This window comes from Dipteris shenzhenensis, chromosome 21, assembly GCF_047967505.1.
Source record: "Dipteris shenzhenensis isolate YYH24624 ecotype China chromosome 21, Dip_SZ_1.0, whole genome shotgun sequence".
In the NCBI taxonomy this organism is placed as follows: Eukaryota; Viridiplantae; Streptophyta; class Polypodiopsida; order Gleicheniales; family Dipteridaceae; genus Dipteris; species Dipteris shenzhenensis.
The window spans coordinates 23,323,350-23,349,545 of NC_141616.1; the positions used below are offsets into that span (position 1 = coordinate 23,323,350).

The window sequence follows — 26,196 nt, forward strand, 5'->3', positions numbered from 1 at the left end:
AGCACTGCCTCTCTGGTGTGCATCTCTCGAGGTGTTGGTAGGGTTGTCACTGTACTAATTTTAGGGTGCAAGCTAAATCTTGTGAAGGCTCAAGTCTAGTAGTCACCTGAATGGCCTGATGTTACTACCTCGAATGCTCCACCAATTGTGACACCACAACTCATGTTCTTCGCTCCGATGGCAATGATAGAATGCGTGCATCTGCAACCACTTCTTGTTGTTGCTCTGCTAGGAGTCTTCTTTCTTCTCATTGTTTCTCCCTTCGCAGATGTTGGAAAAATGTCTTCCATTGCCGTTTCGATACCATGCCAATGCTTTCCTCGACCCGCACTAACACCATATTAGATAAAGTGTGTATTTTGGGAATTTTGAAATTGGGTGGATTTCATTAAAATTGGGAAAGGTTTCATTAAATTTGGGAAAATTTTCATTGATTGTGGGATTTTTTCCAATATTGAATATGCTGATATATGGAAATTCCAATGATTATGGAAAACTTCATTGGTTGTGAAAAATTTCATTGGGTGTTATGACATGAAGTTGGGGGTAATAAACTTCACACACCTCTTCACTTCCTACTACTTTTGAACTGAGTGATAAAGATATTCATCACTGGGAAAGGGACATTAAAAGAAGCTTTTATACCAAGAGACCACACCATACTATCCTCCTTTAGATGAGAATGAAGATGGTAACATCCCAAGTGATGTTGTACTCAAGCATAGGGAGAAGGAAAGGATGAGTGGAGGCCATAATCTCAGCAAGCCAGTCTGCACCAAAGAGAAGAGCGATACGTTATTGAAAGAAGATCTTGTGGCTCAACATGACATGAACTGATATATATTAAGGGGTTTGAAGGGGCTGACTGGGTCAGATGGGTAGGTTCCGAGGAAACATTGCACCTCCTTCATAGACACCTTTACACTTAGCTTAAAACACTCTCCAAACTATCATAAGACACAGAGACCCATAACTTTTAGCAAAGACATTATATAAAATATTCAATCACATATTGAGATGCATCTTGAAATGGGCTTCGTCTGATATAAGTTTCGTAAGAAATAGAGAAGTGATTGGAAAGATATGAGTAGTTTACTGGATGGGGGTAAAAACTGTCTAAAAAAGAAACAGTCACACATCGAGAGTCATAGATTTTTGTTTTTTTAAACATCTAATACAATAACTAAAGAAATAGGATGATGCTCCTTGAAGAGAGCCTTGTGTTGATATAAGTTTCGTTCAAATCAGACCATCGAGCAAAAAGTTATGAGCAAAATACTGATAGGGGTTCAAATTGTCATGAAAAACACCTACTCCTATTGGTGCCGACTTGGGAGAATACTACCTCTATGATTAGACTTCATCAACGATCCAAGTTCCATAGAGGTCACCTAGGAGGGAAGAAGGAGCTCCCTTTGTGACTTGGGAAATAGATAAACCATGTATGCACAATGAGCAGTCGAATAGACAACACTTTTGAGCACTTTGGAAGAAAAAACAATGGAAAAAGGGAAGAGACACTCAAGAGAGAGAACCTGAAGTGAGCCTTATTACCAATAGAGTGAGACTCCACTCCAATGAAACTCAAAATACTACAAACACAATGGAGAAGAAGAGGTTTCATATGTACAAGAGGGAGCTGAAGCTCCAAGACTACTCATAAGAGAATGAAATAGAGAGAGATGGACTCAAGAGTCTACGTAAGAGAATATCTACAAGAAGGAGACATATTCAAGAGTGCAAACATAAAGGATATGATCATGATGACTGTGTGAATAGCTTGAGCATCACCTTCACAATCTTCTAGTTCTCTTAAATGGGTTACAATCTCTTCTAATGAAGTTCTTCTTTATCACATGCCTATACTAGGCATAACATGCAATCAAGTACACCCAAGACCATTTAGTAAGGTGGGATGAATCCAATACCAAATGTACATGGCGTCTCCACCAAAAAGTCGTGACATGAAGTTGGGGGTAATAAAATTCACGCACGTCTTCACTTCCTGTTGCTTTCAAACTGAGTGATAGAGATATTCATCACTAGGAAAGGGACATTAAAATAAGCTTTTATACCAAGAGACCACACCATACTATCCTCCCTTAGATGACAATGAAGATGGTAACATCCCAAGTAATGTTGTACTCAAGCATAGGGAGAAGGAATGGATCAGCGGAGGCCATAATCTCAACAAGCCGATCTATGCCAAAGAGAAGAGCGATACGTTGTTGCTGAGAAGATCTTGTGGCTCAACATGGCATTAACTGATATATATTGATGAGTTTGAAGGTGCTGATTGGGTCGGATGGGTAGGTTCCGAGGAAACATTGCACCTCCTTCATAGACACCTAGAGTCATAGATTTTTGGTTTACCATCTAATACAATAACTGAAGACATAAGATGATGCTCCTTGAAGAGAGCTTGGTATTGATATAAGTTTCATTCAAATCGGACCATCGAGCGAAAAGTTATGAGCAAAACACTGATAGGGGGTCAAACTGTCATGAAAAACACCTACTCCTTCTACTGGTGCCAACTTGGGAGAATACTACCTCGATGATTAGAATTCACCAACGATCTGGAAGTCCCATATAGGTCATGTAGGAGGGAAGAAAGAGCTCCCTTTGTGACTTGGGAAATAGATAAACCATTTATGCGCAATGAGCAGCTGAATAGACAACACTTTTGAGCACTTTGGAAGAGAAAACAATGAAAAAAGGGAAGAGACACTCAAGAGAGAGAACCTGAAGTGACCTTCATTACCAATAGAGTGAGACTCCACTCCAATGAAACTCAAAATACTATAAACACAAGGGAGAAGAAGAGGTTTTATACATACAAGAGGAAGCAGAAGCTCCAAGACTACTCATAGAGAGAGAATGAACTAGAGAGAGATGGGACTCAAGAGTCTACATAAGCGAATATCTACAAGAGGGAGAGAAGGCTCATGGAAGAGGCTTGAGGAGACTAGAGCTACAGTAACATGAGGCCTAATGGTGGAAGAGCTGTTGAACAAGGGAGAGGAGGGCTCCTTTTATAGAGATTTTGTCACCCTCCTTCACCCATTTACAATTGCTGCTTGTATATTCCTTTCCCCATCAATCACATAAGCTCGTAACCATCCATGTCCTTTTTTGCTACTCTTGCCATGTGTCCCATCAAAAGATTCTCAAGACTCTTAAAATATTGAGAAAGTCAAGAGTCTCCCCACATGGAGCCCATAGGGACCCTCTCTTTTCCATATATCCACATCCTCCTTATTCCACATAGGAATTCTAGAAGGTTTCCTCTTGACTCCACATTCCTCCACATGCCTTCCACATGCTTGGCATGTGGCCTCTCTTATATTATTGGAACACAAGGACATGAGCCCACCTCTTTATATGACTCACTCTTCCTATTTTTAAAAATCCCATAATATCCCATACACAAATAACTCTCACCCCATACCAAGGTATTTATAATTCATACCTATGGTATTTACAATGATCCATTCCACTCATCCTCTCAATCCCATATAATATCTTAGAAAATAGAAATAAGTGAGAGCTACTAGGCTATCGCTTGATACTCAAACTCTTATCAAACATAGAAGAAAACAATACCAATGCCAAATAAAAAAATCAATTTTTGGTGTCACAGTATAATAACCAAAACAAAGCATTTGTGGTAGAGTTTGAAAATCATGTATTTGGTGGTGTTAATAAACACCATTTGTGGACAACATGTATATTTTATTTGAGGTGTTAATAAACACTAGTTGGTGGTGTTAACAAACACCATGCAAAGTGAACCACTAGAAACAAAGCTGTTGTTGGTGAAAGACAGCTTCTAAAAATTGTCATATTAATAATATGCAAGTATCCATTGATAAGATAACAACAATTGAGAAACATCACTTGAGAACACATATTACAACACAAGTTTGGGAGATCAAGGAGAGAAAATCATCACCATTTTCTATGCTCTGATACCAAGCAAACTCTCCTATGCTTTGATACATACACTCTGTGAAATCTTCATCTTCTTGGGTCTATTATGGCTTTTGATATCCACGACTAGACCATTGCATCAATACACTCTGATACCTGTGGATCCAACCTATTCTCTACCCAATACTTGTTCCAGTAGTCAGCATAGGCACCTACATCATTGAGCCCCTTTGTCTTAATTGATGGTTCCCAATACTGAATTAATAATTTCTTGAAGTTAGGACATCTCGACACTTGATACAGCAACCCCAAGCCATATGGCATATATAAGGTCTGATGGCCTCACCAAGATGAAGTCACCTTGCTTAACATCCACCATCGGTGTAAACTCTTCCCTTGATTTACCTTTTAGTGGCCTGCAATTCAAATTATTCCATGTATGTCAAATTGTCACAGATGATGGTTAGGGAATGGCACTGGTGCCATTGTCCACAACAACAAATTATTCCATGTGATGAATGGCATTGGATTGAGGAGAATGGCACACATGGCTTGAGGAGAATGACACACATCGATTGAGGAGAATGATACCAGTGCCATTCTCCATTCTCCATGTGATGATTGGCATTGGTTTAAGGAGAATGACACCAATGCCATTCTCCATGTGATGAATGGCATTGTATTGAGGAGAATGACACACATGGATTGAGGAGGATGGCAAGACTGTCATTCTCCATTCTCCATTTGATGAGGTGCCATTCTCCAAATATTCATATAATTATATATATATATATATATCTTAATTGGTCAAAACCTTATCCATATGGTGATTCCAAGACTTGGGGTGAGGTCCAAGGACACTAATTTTGCATGGCAATTATAGGTTTCACTCATTGGAAGTGGACATGGACGCAGTCATTATGGAAACTTCACCCTCAATGGTTTGTGGCCATCTCAACCCAACTTGACAATTGGATCGCTCTTTATAGAGGACGGATATGCATGGCCTTGGAGACCTTGCTACTAATGGGATTCCAAGAAGAAGTTCTCACCTTTTGAATGCTCTATGCTCAAGAAACACTTTGGACTCCCATTACAATTCTGAATGTGCACATCTTTTCACAAGTGGAGCTGGCTTGTCTCAAAATGTAGATGTCATGATCACAAATGCAAATCTAGAAACTTTATTAGAGAGTGACCCAAAGTCTATCAGATGCCATGACAACTTCCATTGCAAGGGCTACAGACACTACAAATTTGTTGCTATCAAATACAAGAGAAAACCCACCCTCTTTAGAGGGAAGTGTTGCTATTGAGCCACCATACCAAAAATTGCCAGAGAACTTGGTACTCCAACTAAACAATTGTGGGTCTGAGAACAAAAATAAATACTTGTTTGCATACCTTTTTCTTCTTGTAGCAAGGGGCATTTTCAAGACAGTTCAATTGGGCTTCTTGATGGTAAGGCACACACATGAGGACATTGATGCAATGTTGAGCAGGCTCTATGAGAGCTTGCAAGTGGGACAAACATTCACTTTGCCTCATCTGATGGATGTAGTCAAAAAATGTACATCATCTTCACCAACACCATTTCTTCTTACATGTGTTCCTAGCTTCAAGGATTATGTGGATGGCTACCAATATGACATATGGCATTATATGTTCGACCATTTGCTACCATGGCTTAATCCTTTGGCCTCATTCAATTGATTTCCACCATAAGAAAAAGATTTGGCCATAAAACTCTTCATAGATTATCACTACACAGAAAAGGCTTTGACCAACTGAGAGAGAGAGAGAGAGAGAACATTATATGAATATTTGGAGAATGGCACCAATGCCATTCATCAAATGGAGAATGGAGAATGGCATTGGTACCATTCTCCTCAATTCATGTGTCATTCTTCTCAATCTAATGCCATTCATCACATGGAGAAGGGAGAATAGCATTGGTGTCATTCTCCAAATATTCATATGATTGGAGAATGGAGAATGGCACTGGTGTCATTCTCCTCAATCCATGTGTGTCATTCTCCTAAATCCATGTGTGCCATTCTACTCAATCCAATGCCATTCATCACATGGAGAATGGCACTAGTGCCATTCTCCTCAATCCTTGTGATTAATGGAACAGGTGCCAATCGCATTATAATCATATGGTGTTGTGGACAATGGTACCAGTGTCATTCTCTAACCATCATTTGTGATAACATTGACATATAGGGAATCATTTTAATCCTATATGAGTTGAAGTTTGGAGAATGGAACTGGTGTTATTCTCCAAAACATCATATGAATATTTGAAGAATGGCACCAATTCCATTCATGCAATTGACTTCCACCATAACAAAAATATTTGGCCATAAAAAATTTCATAGGTTATCAACATATGGATAAGGTTTTGACCAATTGTGTGTGTGTGTGTGTGTGTGTGTGTGTGTGTGTGAGAGAGAGAGAGAGCATTATATGAATATTTGGAGAATGGCACCAATGCCATTCGTCAAATGGATAATGGAGAATGGCATTGGTACCATTCTCCTCAATTCAATATGTCATTCTTCTCCTCAATCCAATGCCATTCATCACATGGAGAAGGGAGAATAGCACTAGTGTCATTCTCCTACTCATCAAATGGAGAATGGAGAATGGCACTGGTGTCATTCTCCTCAATCCATGTGTGTCATTATCCTCAATCCAATGCCATTCATCACATGGAGAATGGAGAGAATGGCACTGGTTCCATTCTCCTCAATCCTTGTGATTAATGGGACATGTGCCAGTCGCAATATAATCATATGGTGTTGCAAACAATGGCACTAGTGCCATTCTCTAACCATCATCTGTGACAACACTGACATACAAAGAATCTTTTTAATTCTATATGAGTTGAAGTTTTGAGAATGGAACTGATGTCAGTCTCCACAACATCATATGAATATTTGAAGAATGTCACCAATGCCATTCATGCAATTTATTTCTATTATAAGAAAAATATTTGGCCATAAAACACTTCATAGGTTATCACCATATGGATAAGGTTTTGACCAATTTTGTGTGTGTGTGTGTGTGTGTGTGTGTGTGTGTGAGAGAGAGAGAGAGAGAGAGAGAGAGAGAGAGAGAGAGAGAGGCGGTTAGTGGTAGATGGAGAGGCACACACACAGAGAGAGAGAGAGAGAGAGAGAGAGAGAGAGAGAGAGAGAGAGGAACATTTTTTGAATATTTGGAGAATGGCACCAATGCCATTCATCAAATGGAGAATGGAGACTGGCATTGGTGCCATTCTCCTCAATTCAATTTCATTCATCACATGGAGATTAGAGAATGGCATTGGTGTCATTCTCCTCAATCCAATGACATTCATCACATGGAGAATGGAGAATGGCACTAGTATCATTCTCCTCAATCCATGTGTGTCATTCTCCTCAATCCATGTGTGTCATTCTCCTCAATCCGTGTGTGCCATTCTTCTCAATCCAATGCCATTCATCATTTGGAGAATGCAAGTAAAATGGTTATGTTTCTCGACAAGCTTATTTTAGTCTTTTATATATCTCCATAGTTAGACCTTGACAAAATATTCAAGCGATTTCTTGCACCCTTCTCTTGTAATAATTTAAAAGAGAGAGAGAGAGAGAAGTGGAGAGAGATGGGAAGACATAGGGAGAGTCATGGAGGGAGATGGGTAGAGAGAGAGAGGGGGGGAGTAGGATGGGATATTGTGTGTGTGTGTGTGTGTGAGAGAGAGAGAGAGAGAGGGTGTGAAAGGGGATGAGGAGATAGAGGGGAGTTGACTCAAAGAAGAAGTGAAATTACACATGAGACGATAGCAAGGGAAAAAGACATTCAAAGAGATAATAGAGAGGGAGAGAGAGAGAGAGTGTGTGTGTGTGTGTGTGTGTGTGAGAGAGACAGAGGGGGGGGAACAAGGAGATAGTGGGGAGTTGAGAGGGAGAGAGAGAGTACATGCGAGATGAGAACGAGGGAAATAGATATTAAAAGAGAAAGGAGAGAGAGAGAGAGAGAGAGAGAGAGAGAGAGAGAGGTGTGTGGAGGAAGACAGTCATGGAGGGAGGGAGAGAGAGAGAGAGGGCCGGGGGGAGGGAGGAAGGGTTGGAAAGAGGGACTAAGAGAGGGAGGGAGGGAGGGAGAGGGAGGGAGAAGGGAAGAGAGAGAGAGAGAGAGAGAGAGAGAGAGAGAGAGAGAGAGAGAGAGAGAGAGAGAGAGAGACACCCCACAGGGGGCATAGTGTGACAACAAAAAATGATATTTTGGGAGGATCTGTGGAGCCCGCAAGGTGACAAAATCTAGCCACAAAGACAAAAAACCAAGAAGCATGATGGAGAAGTTGGTGGTGGGAGACGGCTCTTTGCGGCTACTCTCGTTGCGGCTTGTCAATCTTTTGATCTCAACTACTTTATTTCATGTAATTATTAATGTGGGGTTGACACTAATTACAATAATTAGTGAAAATGATTTCAAAGGTGACTATGAGTGGAGTGCATCATTGTAAATACCACGGGTATGAATTATAAATACCTTGGTATAGGGATAGAATGGCTTGGGAGATATATTATTTGCTTTGTAATTGGGAAACAAAAATGAGTCATATATTTAAAGTGGGCCAAAAGCCTACATGGACTTAATAATGTAATAAAATAATAGGGAGTGCACATGGAGAGCATGTGGAGGGCATGTGGAAAAGTGTGGAGGAGTGTGGAGTCAAAAGGGATCCTTCTAGAATTCTTATGTGGAATGTGGAGGATGTTGACATGTGGAAAAGAGGAGGGTCCTCTAGGGCTCCATGTGGGAGGACTATTGATTTTTCTACTCAAAAGGATAAAGAAGCATCTTGTGATGGGACACTTTTCAAAATCCTCCTAAAAGGACAATTGATAGTGACCCATGCCCTTATGTCACAAAGAGGTGAAAGAATCTACTGCCAACAAATGTAATAGGGTGAAGAAACGTGAGAATTGCACTATAAAAGAAGCCCCTCCCTTCTCTCTTAAGCATCTCATTTTCTCCTTGGAGCCTTGTCGTTGCCTTGTATCTAGCTCCTTCTATGTCTCTCCTTTCCCTTGAACCTTAGCCCCTCTCTTCTTTATAGTTCTCTCCCATTGGGAAGCTTTCCTGGCTTCCAGATATAAGATCTTCCCTTCTTTTCCCATTTTCTCATATTTTTTCCCTCGTCGCTCAGGAGCTCCATTGGTGCTCATGTATGGCTTGCTTTGGAATCTATTCTGAGGGGATTCTCTACCCTTTAGGGCGACCTCAGTCTAACATGTACTGTGGAAGCAACCCCTTCGGTAAGAGAAATCATTGCCTTTTCCTATTGCTCAAGTCACTCTTGGACTATTTTGGTACCCTGTCGTAAAACGGCCATAACTTTTTGCTCCCTACTTTGTTTTGGTCGAAACCTATATCAAAATCTTTGTCTCTTTGAGCTCTATCGATTTATGTGTTTACTTCCATGTTCTAATTTACCAAGAAAATGTTATAGTGTGCAGAACAGGGTAGACTTGGATTTGGGACACTTTTGGAGTCTGTTACTAAAATGATCCTAACTTCTCATCTCTTATTCCATTTTTCGTGAACTATATGTCAACATTCTTGTCTTTTCAAACCCTACAAGAATGTGTTCTTTGTTTTGGGTTTTAAGGGTCAAAGGAAGAGCTATTCCCATGCTATCGTAGCTGTATTTTTATTTCTAATAATTGTGGGTTCTCTTGTGTTGAGCTTTATCAAAATGATGCGACCTAGCAACCCCATATATTAGAATGAGCCCTATCAATTCAGACCCTTAACTTCCATCCATGTAGTTCTTAGTATGAAAATTTTCTTCCAACAGAGGCTTGCTCTTACATTTGGCACTGAACGCTTGGCAGAAATCAATGCTTTCCCTCAACCTTTCCTCTTCCCCATGTTGAACTATGATCTCACCTTTGATGTTTATATCTTTATCTTGCTTTGATTTGTCTATTTTCCTTTCCCTCTTGTTCTTTTTACTCTAAGAAGTGACTAGAATTAAGCCCCCAAATTCTGTGTCACATCTTTTGGTGGAGATGCCAGATAGGTTTTGCCTAGGATTTTCCTATCATAACCTCACGATCTCAGCTTGTTTACAAGCAAAGACTTCCTTCTTTGTGCTCATTTTTTGTGCAATATGTACAACATTCTAGTGTTCTGTGGATCAGAAGGAGAAGACCCGAGGAGTTACCTTCAGTTTGTTGTTGCAGCTGGAGAAGATTTCCCAAAAGGAAGGGGAGTTAGTTTTGACCTTCACTACTATGAGGTATGAGGATCTATTCATCAAATACCAACAAGCTGCTTTGCATGTGGTTGAGTCTTCTTCATCTTCTATGGGAGATTCTAAAGGTTCATTGGCAATGGAACATCTCAAGATGAGCAAATTTGTTTATGGTTTGGATTCTACCTTGCATGGAAAGGTTCTAAGTAAAAATCCCACTAATTTCAAAGAGGCTCTTTGCATTGCTTTGAAGAAGGAGGCAGCCCATCAAATTGAGTCTACATTTTAACCATCTACAAGTGTCATGACTCTGGCACATCAAGTAGAGCTAACTTCAACATCCCAGGTATCTGCTCCCTCATTGGATCATAATATTGCACAATTGATGGCAGAATGTGCTGATTTAAAGTTACACTTAGTGAATGCCAAGCCACCTAGGGCTCCACGAGCTGAGGATAAGCCTAGGGATAAAAGCAATGTTACTTGTTATGAATGTTAAGAGAAGGGACACTATCGTTCCAAATGTCCAAAATTGAAAAAAAAAGAAGACAAGAGTGTAGTACTCTTAGAAAGAGGAGGAAGAGAAAGAATGAAAACACAAGAAGAAAAAGTCATCCCGAAGAAAGATTGGACAATTTGATTTTCCTCTTGGGCAAAGGACTCTTAGTTATGATCTATTGATAGACCTTAGAGAGAAGACTGCACAAATCACATTCGGGTAGCTTTTGGCACTCTCTCCAAAACTTAGGAAGAAATGGAGTAAATTGGCCAGCACTAGGGAGTCTAAGAAAAAGAAGAAAAAGGATAATGGGACACTTATGGCACAAAAGGTAGACATAGATGTGGGAGATAATGTATTTGTTGTTGATGTTATCATAGATGGCCAGACTATTTCTAATGCATATATTGATGGGGGTGCATCGATAAATGTCATGAGTGAAAAGACAATGAAAGATGCTAATTTGAAGTTATCTTCTCTTAACTCTCCTTATCGTATTAAGTTGGCTGATAATACTAGAGTGAAAACTCTAGGAGTGGTGAAGAATTTGGTAGTGGATGTGTGTGGAATTTCTATTCCTACAACATTTCAAGTTATTCCTACAAAACCATATGCTAGGGCTTACCCATTGATCTTGGGAAGGCCTTGGCTCCGTCAAGTGAAGGCAGTACAGAAGTGGGAGACAAGTGATCTTATTCTTTAAGGAGGGAATAGGAAGGTCCACTACAACATCAAGAGTCGCCATAAGAAGGTGGTAAAGGAGGAAACTTTGACTTCTGAGAGCTTAGAGTTCGAGTCATCCGATCACGAGACAAGTGGCACCTCCAAGGAGTCCATCTCAGAAGGAGAGGTGGAAGAAGTGGTGTTTGGTCTTTGCCTTGGTGTTGATTTGGGGGACAATCAAGTAAATGGAGCTTCAGAAGGAGAATAATCTTCAACCATGTATGAGGAAGTGGTGGATCGCACTAGTCTTCACCACAACAAAATGAGATTCTTCTTGATGAGACTATAACAAGTACTGAAACAGATGAATACCTAGAAATGCTTGATGGGTTTCCTAATCTGTTTGCAAATAGTTACTCACAAGTGCACCAAGTTACCTTAATGGAGCACAAAATTGACTTGAAGCCTCAAAGCAAGCTAGTGGTGCAACGGCTTAAACGGTTGGGAGTGGTACGAGCAGAAGTGCTCAGGAAGGAGGTAACTAACTTGCTTTTCCAGTTGAGAATTCAGAGGGGGTTTCTCTAGTGGTGGTTACTCTTGACAAGAAAGGAAAGAAATGGCGTGTTTGTGTGGACTTTCACCCTCTGAATGCATGCACAAAGAGGGATTATTTTCCTCTACCATTTCAGGATGAGATATTGGATCAAGTTATAGGCCATGAAATATATTCAGTATATGATGGGTACTCCGGATACTTCCAAATTCAGATTTGTGAGAAAGATCAAAGGAAGACTTCATTTGTTACACCATTTACCATTTGTAGGCAGCACAACAACGTCACAAAGCAAGATATGATGCTATGTTAGTACTATAATAGTACTATGTTAGTAGTTTATTAGTAGACATTAGTAGTCTACTATTTAATATTGAAATAGTGTTCTATTAGTCTTGTATCAGTACTACATAGAAATCGATAGTACTATATTAGTGTTAATATTAGTACTGTATCAATACTATATTAGTTCTTTAATATATTAGCATTAGAATAGAAACAAATAGTGTTATGTTAGTAGTATATCAGTATGCATTATAGTCTACTATATTAATATTTAATAGAAATAGATAGTACTATATTAAGTGCCAAATTTAGATCTAATGCATCACCATTAGTATACATAGTAGTACAACCAATGTAAGGCTACTGAATTCAATCATCATATAGTACTAATTGATACAATTAGGCTAATGCTAACATAGCACTATGTTAGTATGATCAATGTAAAGCGTACTAAAGATTACATTCATCACCCTATAATTCTAACATAGTACTTTTCAAGCTTTATAATAGAATGATTTTTATTCTACCAAGTACTATATTGGTATTCTTCTATATCACAGATTGTAAACATTACTTTTAAAAGTAAAATTTTAATACACATGTTGCAAAGCAGACTTGGTAGGTTTTTTGAATCCCATGGTGACCCCACCCAATCTTATGAAACACTCTTCTTGCAAGACAAACAAATGCACTCAGTATGCTCAAAAAAATGAACTGCTTCACACACCATGTGGTTGCGAAGACCATATCAAGAAAGTTTGTATTAATAAATCCAAGCCAACACATTACACACCTGCATAGGCATAGAAAGGGTTAGTACATACTAACTACAATGACCTAGGCCTAAGATAAAACACGGATTATGTCAATGAAAAAAGTTTATCTTACTTTTCAATGACCACCGGAATACTTATAGAGCATGTTGGATGTTGTATTGGTGCAGGGATTAGAACCTGCAACCCATGCTTTATCAGCTCCTCCATCAAGTGCTGCTTATGGGTGTTGAGTGAAGCTTCTACCTCCAACTACTCTGCAATCCAAACACCATGCATTATCGCCAAATCAAAATGTTTTGTGATGCATTCCAGCTCTATTTCCAACTTTTTCAAATCTGCTAACAATTCATCTTGCATGGTGCTGCTAGCATTTTTGAGTTCGCGGTACGAACCCAGTCGGCTGTGTTTAATAAAGTCGATGTGTTTTGTGACTTCTGACTCACTTGCAGCAGCCATTTCTATGTCTAACATCAAATTTTGTTTCTCCTCCCCCATTGTTCTCTTCCAACCAGATAAGACCGCTTGTTGATCCTCGGTCAATGTCTCACACAACATAGTACAAGATGTTCCTTTGTAAGGCCTTCCAATGGGGTTTCCGTAGCATGCTCCTGTTTGACACAGGTGTTGTCCTGACTAGCACTCCTCACATTGGTTTCTCGATGGTGGACCAAATTGTCCCAATCCACCTCAATGTCATGAATATTTGTGCAGCATATGCGTGAGCCAATACAACACCCATCTCATTGTTCTTGACTATACCAATCTGCTATATCCTTCTAGTAGCCTCACCAGCTTGCCTTGTCTTGGGTGCCCCAAGCGCCTTGCATCCACTCCTCCATGTCCTAGTAGACTTCTGGCCTAGCTTTTAAGGAAAAACTTCCACATAGGCTTCACCACAATTGGAATTGAAAGGGTTTGAAGTGCCCTACCCTTCCCCTTTTCCTTTACTACATTTCTCTATGTCGCACAGAGGATCTGAGAATCTTTCTTGGATTTGTTGATCTTTCTTGACGACCTCAAGTTTTTCTTTGGAGAACTGTTTGCTTCTGTTTACAACAGAGTTACGGTTCGGTCATATGTAAAAGCCATATGCAAAGGAAAAATTTGAAAAAGGAGGGAGGGAGCGAGAGAGAGAGAGCGAGCGAGAGAGAGAGAGAGAGAGAGAGAGAGAGAGAGTCAACACTCACCTTTTACAATTCACAAAAGCCATATGTAGAGATAAAAGTCAAAAAAGAATAAGAGAGAGAGAGAGAGAGAGAGAGAGAGAGAGAGAGACTCAAACAATCACCTTTGGTTTAGAATCCCTCCGGCCCACATGCGCTCTCTAGCTCAAATGCACTTCTTCTTTGTCCAAAAGAAATGAAAGCTTCAACAGCTCAACCGTCTGACCGACGTGTTGAGGTGTTCGATGAAATCCTGAACCAATGAGTGAGAATGAGGTGGCTAGAGGTGACAACGAGAGTGACGACAATGAGAATGAGGTGGTTGACTAACTCCTAAACCTACGTGCGTCAAAAAAATGAAAGCCAAAGCCAAAGCCCATGACGATTCAAAAAGACTTTGATTTTGTACGTATCTTAAGTCTATCTCACGTGTGTGCATGATATGTGTGCATGCATCTACATTTTTTCCAATAGTACATACTCCGTAGCGTGCTTTCATATAATTTTTTCACTACACATAGGCTACTGAGATGTAGCAAGAGCATTTTGTGAGCTCCAAGTTCTTTCCTATGATGAAGTTTGTCATAAAAAAGATGGAGGTATCACTGTTGATAAACAAACTACAATGCATTCAAAGAGCAATTGCAAAGATTTGCTAGAAATATGAAGGATGAACCCACATAGCATGGTGACATGCTTCCATGCTCTCAAGTTCATGAGAGTATGATAATCAACTATAAGCATGCTTTAACGGGTCACATAACAGATGCAAAACATACATATTAACTATTTCATTACCACATAGGATGTGGAGATGTTGCAAGAGCATTTTGTGAGCTCCAAGTTCTTTCCTAGGTCTATAAAAGAATGCCCATAGAATAAATCTCAAAGTGAGAGAGCAAAAAGAATGCCCATAGGATAAATCTTCAGGTGATTGAGCACACATGTCGCTCGTTGATCAAGTTTGTTATTTGAAAAGGACGGAAGCATAATTGGAGCCGGCGCATAAGGTTACCCCAGCCAGAAGTCTGAAATCCACCCTTTGCATACACGTATGGAAAGTCATGACCTTAATTTTGTTGATGAACAAAGACCCACATCACCAGCACGGTTTAAACTTCAAGTCACAAACACTTTGAGGAAAGGAGATCCTTAATCTTAGTTTTCATGATAAAGACCCACATTACCAGCAGGGTTCAAGTCACGAAGATTTTGTTTAATTTATTGGTTGCTAGTTGATTAGGAATAGTCTGCTTTGTTGTGATTGCCTTAAAGGAAATGACAAAGCAAGCTCTTTAAATTGTGTTGAAAGAGTCCTCCAAAAGGATCAAGAACATATGGAGAGAGGGACAGGACCCTGCCATATCCAATTTCCCATTGTCTTCTTCAACAGGAGGTCATATCTCTCCCTTAATTAAAACCAAATGCCAAAACAGAGTCATCCAAGCTGGACGCTCATTTCAAAAGGAAATGTTAAGTAAGCCTAACATTCCAGCATGTTTCATAAATACATTCCATTCCATTCACTTACATAGGAAACAAAGCTTGATGTTCATCCAAGCTGACCATATAATTTTTTTCCAACACTGAAAATCATAACTGTGTCATTATAGAATATCTTAACAACCAAAGTCTACTACAAAAGCTACTCCCTGGCGGTGTAGCCATGAGATTTGGAGCTTACACTTTCACAACAAACCTTTGAGAGGTCCAACGTGTCTTCATCATTGGCTGCGAGATTTGCTTCACATGAAACCGATAGAGTTCCCCCCTCTACTTGATATTTCCCCGGCTTCCCAACGTCTACTATTTTCTACTACTTTCCTGCCCGAAACATCTCCATTCCAAACACATGCTACAAAACCACTGCATGTAAACAGTTTATATCCAAACATCTACCTTCTATTTTCCTGCCCACAACATTTCCATTCCAACATGCGCTACAAAACTACTGCACATCATAAAGACTAATCCTTTTTAGATCACACTTGATTGTTTGCATTTGTCTATTTTACCCAGCCAGGTCTAAACATTAACCACCATCGAGTCTTGCTGAGTGGACTACCCAGCAACCTTACCTTGATATTTCCCCGGCTTCCCAACGTCTACTATTTTCCTGCCCAAAACATCTCCATTCCAAACACATGCTACAAAACCACTGCATGTTAACAGTTTATATCCAAACATCTCCCTTCTACTTTCCTGCCCACAACGTTTCCATTCCAACATGTGCTACAAAACTACTGCACATCATAAAGACCAATCCTTTTTAGATCACACTTGACTGTTCGCATCTGTCTATTTTACGCAGCAATCTTACCTTGAGGACCTATTTGTCCTGCAAATTTGCATAGTTATCAAGGACAACAAGCAGGATCACCTATCTAGCAAGCAAGCAAGGCTTAATAGTGGTGAAGTGAAAACATGTACAGTGCAAAACCATGAATATAGAGTTTGCAAATATCAAAATGTTATCAACTTAGTCGATATGATGCTGTTATATAAAATAAAAATATTATTATAAAAAGTTTTGGATGAAGTGGCTATGCCAAGATGGGATAACCTCTAAGAAATGGACGCTATGACAAATTAAGAATGAGCTTGTAAGTATGCTGTCACAAAACCCCGGGTAATGTTTTCTGACATCTTTGAGAGCATGAGATGCTCTCTATGGAAGTATCTGCGACATTTTTAGAACAATCGGGGATATTTCGCACCATCTTTCAGAGCTCAAGGTGTGAGATGGTTTCTTCATAGGGGCTCATTTTCAGACCTTATTTTGCATCTTCAAGTTATACAATCTCTTTGCACTATTATGTGACCCTGTTCTACTCACACCTTATTTTGCATCTTCAAGTTATGCAATCTCTTTGCACTATATGTGACCCTGTTCTACTGAATTTGTGATCTTGCATTCTCTTTACAGCTTTTGCTTGTCAACGTTACTAGATGGTCATCTGCGATTGCAATATTGACAGCTGATGGCATTTGTAGTCCCAATGTAAATGGTTATACGTCTATTGAGAGATTGCATACTCTACCTGGCTGTACCTTGTCTATGACAATTTGGACTGTTAGTGTGTCATAATGTGCCAAGAACTCATCCCACCAAGCTCACACTTGCTCCAGAACTCTCTTACCAAAGATCAAGAATGCCAACGGTTCGAACTCCTCTAAAAGCATAAGAAAAGAGATACTGACCTCATTGTATTTCTAAAAGACATGTTTGCATCCTCATCGTCAAATGAAACATACATCTTTTGACAATCCTCAAAGCAGGCCTAAAACCAAGCATGTTTCACATTGAAACTCCTTGGCAACTGGTAAGGGCACATTCTGCATACTACATAAGCTTTTACTGATTCCAACATCATCGTTCTATCTGGTCACCATGCAAAGTATTTACAACATCAAGGAATGGCTAACCAGGGCAGGGGGGAGACCCCACGTTTGACCAGCAAGATAGGCAACATAGTAATTAGGACCATTTGCGGAAATGCTTAATACAGCATGCCATTGATGTCAAACTATTTAGTGGAAACATTTAAACATACCCAGATTCTTAAAAAGTATATGCAAAGCTCTAACTACAAACGCATGGTCACAGATTTTGCTCAGTGATCCTGTGCATTTTGTGACAAACCAAAGCACCAAGAAAACTCTGTTTTGATATCAAATACCTGATACTGAACATGTCTCCTAACATCCTACACATTCATCTAAACAGAACAGAGCAGAGAAAATTCTTTTTCTTTGAGAGAATTCTCAAAACATACCCAGATACTTAAAAAGTCTATACTTGAGATAATTACAAACAGATGGCGACAAGATTTTGCTGTGCATTTTATGTGACAAACCAAAGCACCAAGAGAACTCTGTTTTGATATCAAAAACCTGACACTGACCATGTCTCCTAACACCCTACACATTTCATCTGAAAAGAACAGAGCAGAGACATTGTTTGTCTTTAAGAGAATTTTAAGACACTTGCATGGGCGCGGGTGCGTGTGCACACATAAGCGTGTGAGGGTGCATGTGCATGTGTGTGGGCGTGGGCGTGGGAGCACTAATGTATGTATATTCATGCTATTCAGACGCTGCCTGGGAACCATCTACTTGCACTTGCAATTGTGGACCACTTTGTAATACAGGCATTCGAGGGGGAGGTGCCACTCCAAATTTCATAGCATAAAGCGTCTCAAATGCAGGTCGAAGCTGTGGAATCACTTGGGCATCAAGATAAGATTCGCACGTGAAGCACCACACAGACAAATCACTGCACATCCAGAGGGGAAATAAAAGTCATTGCAAAATAAAGCCTAATTTTAGACCTGCCTTCAAACTGGTAGTCAAATCTCAAATTTCAAGTTACATGTTTTCGTTGATCTGGTGATGTAGACTCATTCATAGCCTCATTCCTACACTTAAGACACCAAGTACCTGTAGCTGATTGCCATAGGATGATCTGTCTCATGGGAATGCGCCAACATATGTGCATTGATATAACGTCCACAAAGGGTGTCTTGGCAGGTCAGGCATGCCCAGTTTTCTCGCGGATCATTACACCTGAATCAAACGATGGAATCCAGTATAACGTAAAAATTTTACACAGGCAATGCGAGAGAGAGCAAGTATTCCCTTGATTTACAAATATGTCCGTATTGGGCAAAGCAAATATTCAACAAGCAGCAGCTATAGGTACACGTGGTTAGGAAGATGTCTTGGGTAGCGAATGAACATGCACAAGCATCTACAAGCGCTACAGAATGCCGATTCTAGAAATGATTTGAAGCGGGGAGAAATATTACCGGTTGCATAGGGTGAAAGAAGGAAGGTGAGGAGCCTCGGCGGGGAGCTGCGAAAGGTGAGGGCAATGGGAGAGAGGATGGACCCAACCTGGAGCGTCACCTTGAGAGTCAGCTGAGGCTTGTTGAGAAGTAACAGCTCCACATGATGATGAAGAAGCCATAGCTACAAAACTGGAATTATGCTCTATATCACATCAAACGCGCACACACGTATATATATATAGATAGAGAGAGAGAGAGAGAGAGGCTTGCTTTGCGTGGGAGTCGAATTGGCAAACGCCACCTTCACCTTTTGAGGCCAGGGTCTAGGTTGACTCCGGGTTTAGTCTAGGTTCACACCTCGTGGCACCATCCTTCCATTGATCCTTGGACGTCTTCCATCCTGCGTGGACCAATGACGAGCATGGAGTTTACATGTTGCACACAACTTAGACAGAAAAAAGTTGGGCGGCCTATAACAGCTAGCCGGACAATAGATGGGCGTCGATTGTGATTGGTTGCCCCCCTATCCCACACATTGCAGAGGAATTAGCTGTTTGATCAACACCTTAGTTGAAGGATGCTCGTCGCCTGATGTGAATAGCAGACCTGATGGCCATCCGTCTTGCTCGCTATTTGAAAGGGGTGGGTGCCGCCCGATGTGAACCCAACCTTAGACCTGTCCGGATGAAGGTCTATTACAGAGGCATCCTGCTCACACAGTGGAATCCCATACGTCATCATGAATGTCAGCCCAACGAGATCTCGGCCACGGTAAGCTATGAGAACACTAAGAAATGTGTGTATGTAAATCATGTTTGCTCAATCACTAATCTACCTAGGTGTGTACACAAGACATGTGTCGATGACGAATGTCAGCCCAACGAGATCTCGGCCACGGTAAGCTATGAGAACTTTAAGAAATGTGTGTATGTAAATCATGTTTGCTCAATCACTAATCTGCCTAGGTGTGTACACAAGACATGTGTCGATGACAATACTTACCGCACACATCTAGAAGTTGATAACAGAAATCAGAGGACCGTGGGTGACCTCTATAGCAGCCTTCCAACACCCAAACGTATATAGAGAACCAAAAAAGAACCAACTACTAACATATCTCGTCAACACATCTTATAACGACCATTCACCATTCACCAATTCCTTCAACGTTTCTACAACCTTTGGTTGTTTGGCACACCTTTATCATCACTTTCCGTCGTCGGCACAACATCGCCATTTATATTTTCAAGATTTATATACAAGAATGATGAGAAACATCTTCAAATAAACAACTAGTTCTAGCAATCAAAACATGACTAAGAAACACAATATCATAGTTTCACCTAGTTCCTATCACTAGCAACTCCTCAAAATCTACCTCCAGAATTGCCCTAGGATTTCATTTTCATATCTTTTTGTCAAGACTCAATGGCCACCATAGTAAATGCTAGTTGTGCCATCAAAGCCCCTTAATATTAAAAGTCTCATCCTATCCTACCTTGCATCAATACCTCTTAAGTGGATCAAATCCAAGCTTTGATATTTCCTATTGGCATAGCCCCATCAAATTGCTAGCCTTCACAACGTTAGTTGTGCTATACTATTCTAAATGTTTTCACTGCTATGGTGCAGTGTGGGGCACAAGTGGTGGGTAGCCCTCAAAGTTGGCCCAATTTGGTTGTAATCAAGTCAGTCTTTTTATTTACTAGGTGTGATCACTCACATAATATAAGTTGCCTATATTTCTTTTTTCCTTTTTTTCTTTTAAAGCTCCCCTCAATCGAAAACAATTCAAAAATGTATTAATTAGTGGAAAAGATAGGACACAAGGGTTGCAAAAGCAAACGGGAGGGAACCATTTTAAAATAAAGCTCCCCCCAGTTGAAAAGAATTCAAATTTGTATATATTAGTGGAAAAGGTAAGAGGGATGCAAGGGGATGTTAATGAGTACGAAATGCCTCAAATTAAAGCAAATAGATGGAGAGTATAGAGCAACAAACTACTAGAGGAATTAGGTGAGTGCCATTGGGTATGAAAGGCCTCAAATCAAATCAAAACCCTCACCTTCTGTGAAAGGCCTCTAGTTGCCTTTCATACTACTCATGGCCATTGCTGCTCCTCACTTTAATTTGTGTGAAAGGTCTCCCCAATCCCTTCTATGTGCACCATCAAGACTTCCAAACGAGAAAGAGCCTCACCAATCATTTGATATTTCACTTTATCTTTCAAAAATCCCATCTAGTGAAGATGCCTATTGGAATTTTGACCACACGTGAGCAAACACCCGTAACCTTGCCTCCTATAGCCACAAATATCCTCCTATAGTCCGTTTAGTAGCTCCCAGATATCCTCTTGAATAGTTTTTACCTTCCCCAAGATAATATTTACATTCTAAAGGCACTCCTTTTCCTAGATACCGTCCGCTCTCGACAGCAGCTCGTTATCTCTTCTCAAATCCGTGGACTCTGCAACCTACCCTTGTCCTCTCACGAGTAGTAACACCCACCGCGGAATCACTAGTGTTACCTTAGACAGGACCTCCTTTACCAAATTTCGACGGGTGGTTCTATCCTGCCTCGCCTGCCTCCTCCAACATGAGCAATCTCAGGGAGCAGCCTGGATCTTCTTCAAAGAATGGTACAAACTGAAACGCAAGTTCGTGCTCTTCTCACAGGGACCTCAGATATTCGCAATGCTCGTGTGTAGCCTCTCTAGAGGTCAGCGACTCAAGTCCAAAAAAGACCCCTAAAGTAAACATACAAGGCGAAACACTCGCAAAGCATTACTTCAACTTCAAATTTCTCAACTTTAGGACAACATATCTAACTTGGTCCAAAAAGTCCAACAACTCTAGGATTCTCATAGTACCACACATACAGAGAGGATGATGTGATGCCATCGGATGGTCCTATGTGGACCCGATCCACTAGAGGTAGAAAACACTGAAATCTGTGCCCTCTACTACTTACTTCAAGCTTCCAAAACTAAAAGAATTGACATTAAACTTTCAGAATCCTACACTGGTCAACAAAATCGCCAAACAGTTGACCAATGGCTCGCAAAATTGTGCATGTACTTTGATACTATCGACCTCACTGAAGGTGAGAAGATTGCCTTGGTAGCCTCCCTCCTCAAAGATACATCTTTCCTATGGTGGCAACAATGCTTAAAGGACGACAAAAGTGTCTTAACTTGGGAACATTTTTGAACACGTGCTCCGTAAGCAATTCATACCTGCCAATGTGAACTTCCAAGCCCACTTCACCACATTAGTGCTGGAGATTGATGGTTTAACTAATTATGATTGCCTTCATGCTTTCATCTCAGGCCTAAATCCCTCGTTATGCATTGATTTCCTCAAAGCAAACATCACCACCACAGCTGGTGCTATTGCTTACGCGGAGCGCATTATAGATTTCCAAACATAGGGAAATAGAGTTCTAATAGAACACATAACTCTACTATGGCCAACAGTGCTCACCCTCAAGATAACCCCAAGTTTAGAAAAAACTCGAGTAATCAAGGTTAACAACGACAGTCTCAAGATCCCAACAAATCGTATGCTGGATCCCAACAGAAGCACTCCTCCAAGGATTGCGCCTCTTCCTCTTCACAAAGTCATGACTGTCATCACCAACATAAAGGTGCGGCCTCCAACAAGAAGAACAACTCCAGCAGGAAAGGACTTTGTACCATCTGCACAGGCGAGACCATAGATGGTTCGATTGTCGAAAGCGACCAAAGCAAATTTCCAATATGGAACCTAGCGCTTCCCAAATAGAAGATGCTACCCCAGCACAAGACAAGAAAGGCAAAGCTGTTCGAATGGCCAATACCATCCACATGATCCTTTCCAGCAACCCCGAACCTTCCTTGGCCACTCAAGTACTTTGCGTCCAAGGATCTATTCGAGGAACAACAATCACTATCCTCATCGACATTGGTTGCTCTCATAACTTTCTTTTTTTTTACCGAAAAAACAGTGCTGATTATATTACTTCGAAAAAAACAAGATACATGAGGTCAGTTTTGCAGCTGACGGGGTTGCATTCACAAATCGGACGCAGCCCTAAATGGAAACAAAAAGCTCTCTCTCACGGAGGGATCAAGCGGGTGTGAATAAACAGCTAGAGAGGTGGTGAATAGCGCCACTGAAGGCCCTGAGAAGTATGCTCGAAGAAGAGGCCCTGCGTATCCCAATCTCGGAGGAAACGTCTCCGCTTCTCCCGGACAGCCCGGTAATCTCCCTGTATCTGGTCCCACTGGCCTCTGAGTGTGTGTATAATCTCACTCCAAATGTCGGCCATGACCTGGGCAGTCGAGAGAGAGGTACCATCGAGGATCTGCGCGCAGCGCGAGGTCCAAATGTGCCATCCAATGATGCTGCTAATAATCTCCCAGACTGGCTGCCTCTCCTGAGATCCTGTGTCCGCCTCTGCCAAGTGCGGCGGGATGCCCTCAAGCGGCCCCCAAGTCCCCTGTGTGATAAGGAACATGGGGTCCTGTGGGCCTGCCTCGAACAACTGATGATAGCCAGGTGTGGTGCTGCACCAGTAGAATGTGCCCCAGGTGATCAAACCTAACTCCGGTGCTGCACGAGTAAGGATCCCGAAGGTCCACCTCCACACTTCCTGGGCGTGAGTCCAATCTCGGAGGAAACGTCTCCGCTTCTCCCGAACAGCCCGGTAATCTCCCTGTATCTGGTCCCACTGGCCTCTGAGTGTGTGTATAATCTCACTCCAGATGTCGGCCATGACCTGGGCAGTCGAGAGAGAGGTACCATCGAGGATCTGCGCGCAGCGCGAGGTCCAAATGTGCCATCCAATGATGCTGCTAATAATCTCCCAGACTGGCTGCCTCTCTTGAGATCCTGTGTCCGCCTCTGCCAAGTGCGGCGGGATGCCCTCAAGCGGCCCCCAAGTCCCCTGTGTGATAAGGAACATGGGGTCCTGTGGGCCTGCCTCGAACAACTGATGATAGCCAGGTGTGGTGCTGCACCAGCAGAATGTGCCCCAGGTGATCAAACCTAACTCCGGTGCTGCACGAGTAAGGATCCCGAAGGTCCACCTCCACACTTCCTGGGCGTGAGTGCAGCTCCACAGGTAGTGTTTTGGTGATTCCTTGTCCTCATGACAAATCTGACAAAGTCCATCCTGACCAATCTACCATAACCAGCTCCCCACTGGAAGACCCTTGTGGGCGAGTAGCCAAAGGAAGTAGGAAATCTTCCGCGGCTACCAGCTCTCCCACAAGGCCTTCCAGAAGGCCTGTAAAAATAACCTGGAGATACCCTGAGCATACCAACTGGGCCGCTGGGTGGGCGGGTGGCTCTGCATCCTCCCGAGAACTCTCCTGCCCAATGTCGTGCTGTAAGCAAAGAAAGGGGTCGGCCCCTAGCCTGCCACAACCTCTAGCCATCTCCACTCACCTGGGTCCCAATCAAGCTCTGGTAGAGCCCGCCCCTCCCAAAGCTAGAGTCACCATAACTGCAGCTGATCCTGCTCTATACTAGGATCGATCCGCCAAACCTTCCCCACGAGGCCTACGACCCGAACCCTTTGCCACGAGAGAAGGGGGTCGATGAGCACACCCTCTCTCCTGAGTCAACCGTCCCCCAAAACCGCGAAGAAGGAAATAGAGGTGTCATCCATCTGGCCTGCAACCACCAGTGGGATGCCACGGGGGGTGAACTATCCAAGCCAACGGTCATCACCAGGCATGAGGATCTGAATCTCGGGTGGAACTAACCAACTGACAGGAATCGCTCCGTCTATCTCTGTGCATCTCGCTTGAGCTCCACGGACACCTCCGGCTGCGGCTGCTAGAGCAACGGTCTCCAAGTGTCTGTAAGTGTCCCTCCAAACTCGAAGGGACTGGGCTGGTCCCCGCATCCAACCGTCCCACAAGATATGTGACCTCTCCCCCAGCTGAAGGCCCAAGGTATCTCTGACCTGATCGTTCCAGATGAGCGGCTGGCAGTCGATCTCCTCCTGATTGCTAGGAGGGGACTGGAGGAGACTGAGACGGAGTCGCCTCCAACCCGTGAGAAGGCTACGAATGAGCGGGGAGCGGGGGTGAGTAAGCGGTGCAAAGAGGTGAAGATCCACCGGAGGGACGGTAGCCACTCTCCACCTCGGCGCGGGACGCAAGAACTGATCCCCTGCTGAAGTAACATCTTCCACGTTTGCCCCCTCGGGGTCAAACCGCGGATAACTAACTTGCCCAGCAGGGCCTGACTCTGAAGCTCAGGATCAATGACCTCCAAGCCACCCTCAGCCTGCGGAAGAATGACTGTCTGCCAGGCTACCCTGGCTCTGGTATCTCTGAGACCATCCCCCCCAGACCACAGGAAATTCCAGACCATCCTCCTGAGTTGTGCCACGCTGGATCTCGAGAAGCACCAACAAGAGGCCACATACCAGGCCGTGGCCAGGAGAACCTGGTTGACTACAAGAGCATGACCTGCACGAGAGAGCTTAGCAGTGCTCTAGAAAGCCAGCTTCCGTCGAATGGAATCTAGCACTGGGAGAAACTGCTGAGCTGGCGTGATGTCCAGGCCGACCTGAAAGCCGAGATATCTAGCTGTCTGCCCCCGCGGGATCCATCTGAAACCCAAAAACCTCCCCCACTATGAGCATGCCCCAGTGTTTGTGAGAAAACCAACTGATTTGTTCCAGTTGATTTTTGCACCAGCTGCCGAGCAAAAGACCTCTAAGGGTAGCCTCACCCTCTCCAGCATCATCTCATCATCCTGAACATACAGCGCTGTGTCATCTGCATACTCTGAGTCCAGGAGCTCCGTGTCCTCCCTGATGGGAAGGCGAACACCCCAGATCCTGATCGACCTCGCCCGAAGGTAGTATGTCATCGCCTCGGTGAAGAAGAGAAATAGGTAAGGAGCGAGGGGGCAACCCTGACGCACTGATCTCTCCAATCAAAATCGCTCTCCCATCCTGCCACCGATGCTGTTGGAAGCTATCCTATATAACGCTGAGATACCCTGTCTCTCCAAAGTACCCTCCAGAAAGGACCAGTCCACTCGATCGTAGGCCTTCTCAAAGTCGAGAAGTAGGATGGCTAAGTGCGACCCACTGTGCTGAGCCCACTCCGTCGCCTCTGAGAAGGTGAAGACATTATCCAGGATACTGCGATCCTGGACAAAGCCTGTCTGAGTATCATGAATGAGGTCAGGAAGTAGTGGCCGAACTCTGGCGCTGATCATCTTGGCAAGGACTTTGTAGGTAGTGGTGAGGAGAGTGATCGGGCACCACTAACGGATCTCC

The 26,196-nt window shown here is 42.4% G+C and overlaps 1 protein-coding gene across 1 annotated transcript; it reads right to left on the reverse strand.

The window, feature by feature from the left end:
* Nucleotides 1-17,884: 17,884 nt before the first annotated feature.
* LOC147888653 (histone deacetylase-like protein) lies at nt 17,885-19,223 on the reverse strand. Its single transcript, XM_087392870.1, has 3 exons — nt 18,931-19,223; nt 18,563-18,688; nt 17,885-18,398 (listed from the first exon to the last, which is right to left on the reverse strand). Exons 1-3 carry the CDS (start codon nt 19,089-19,091, stop codon nt 18,209-18,211), a joined length of 477 nt encoding a protein of 158 aa, XP_087248996.1. The 5' UTR covers nt 19,092-19,223; the 3' UTR covers nt 17,885-18,208.
* Nucleotides 19,224-26,196: the final 6,973 nt, after the last annotated feature.

Bases quoted from the DNA above. Each gene is read 5' to 3' on its own strand.
- LOC147888653 (XM_087392870.1), bottom strand. From the start codon at position 19,091: ATGGCTTCTTCATCATCATGTGGAGCTGTTACTTCTCAACAAGCCTCA. The intron at 18,689-18,930 runs GTAATATTTCTC...CGTTTGATTCAG, and splicing joins TCTTTCACCCTATGCAACCG to GTGTAATGATCCGCGAGAAA. The intron at 18,399-18,562 runs GTACTTGGTGTC...CTGGATGTGCAG, and splicing joins CCTATGGCAATCAGCTACAG to TGATTTGTCTGTGTGGTGCT.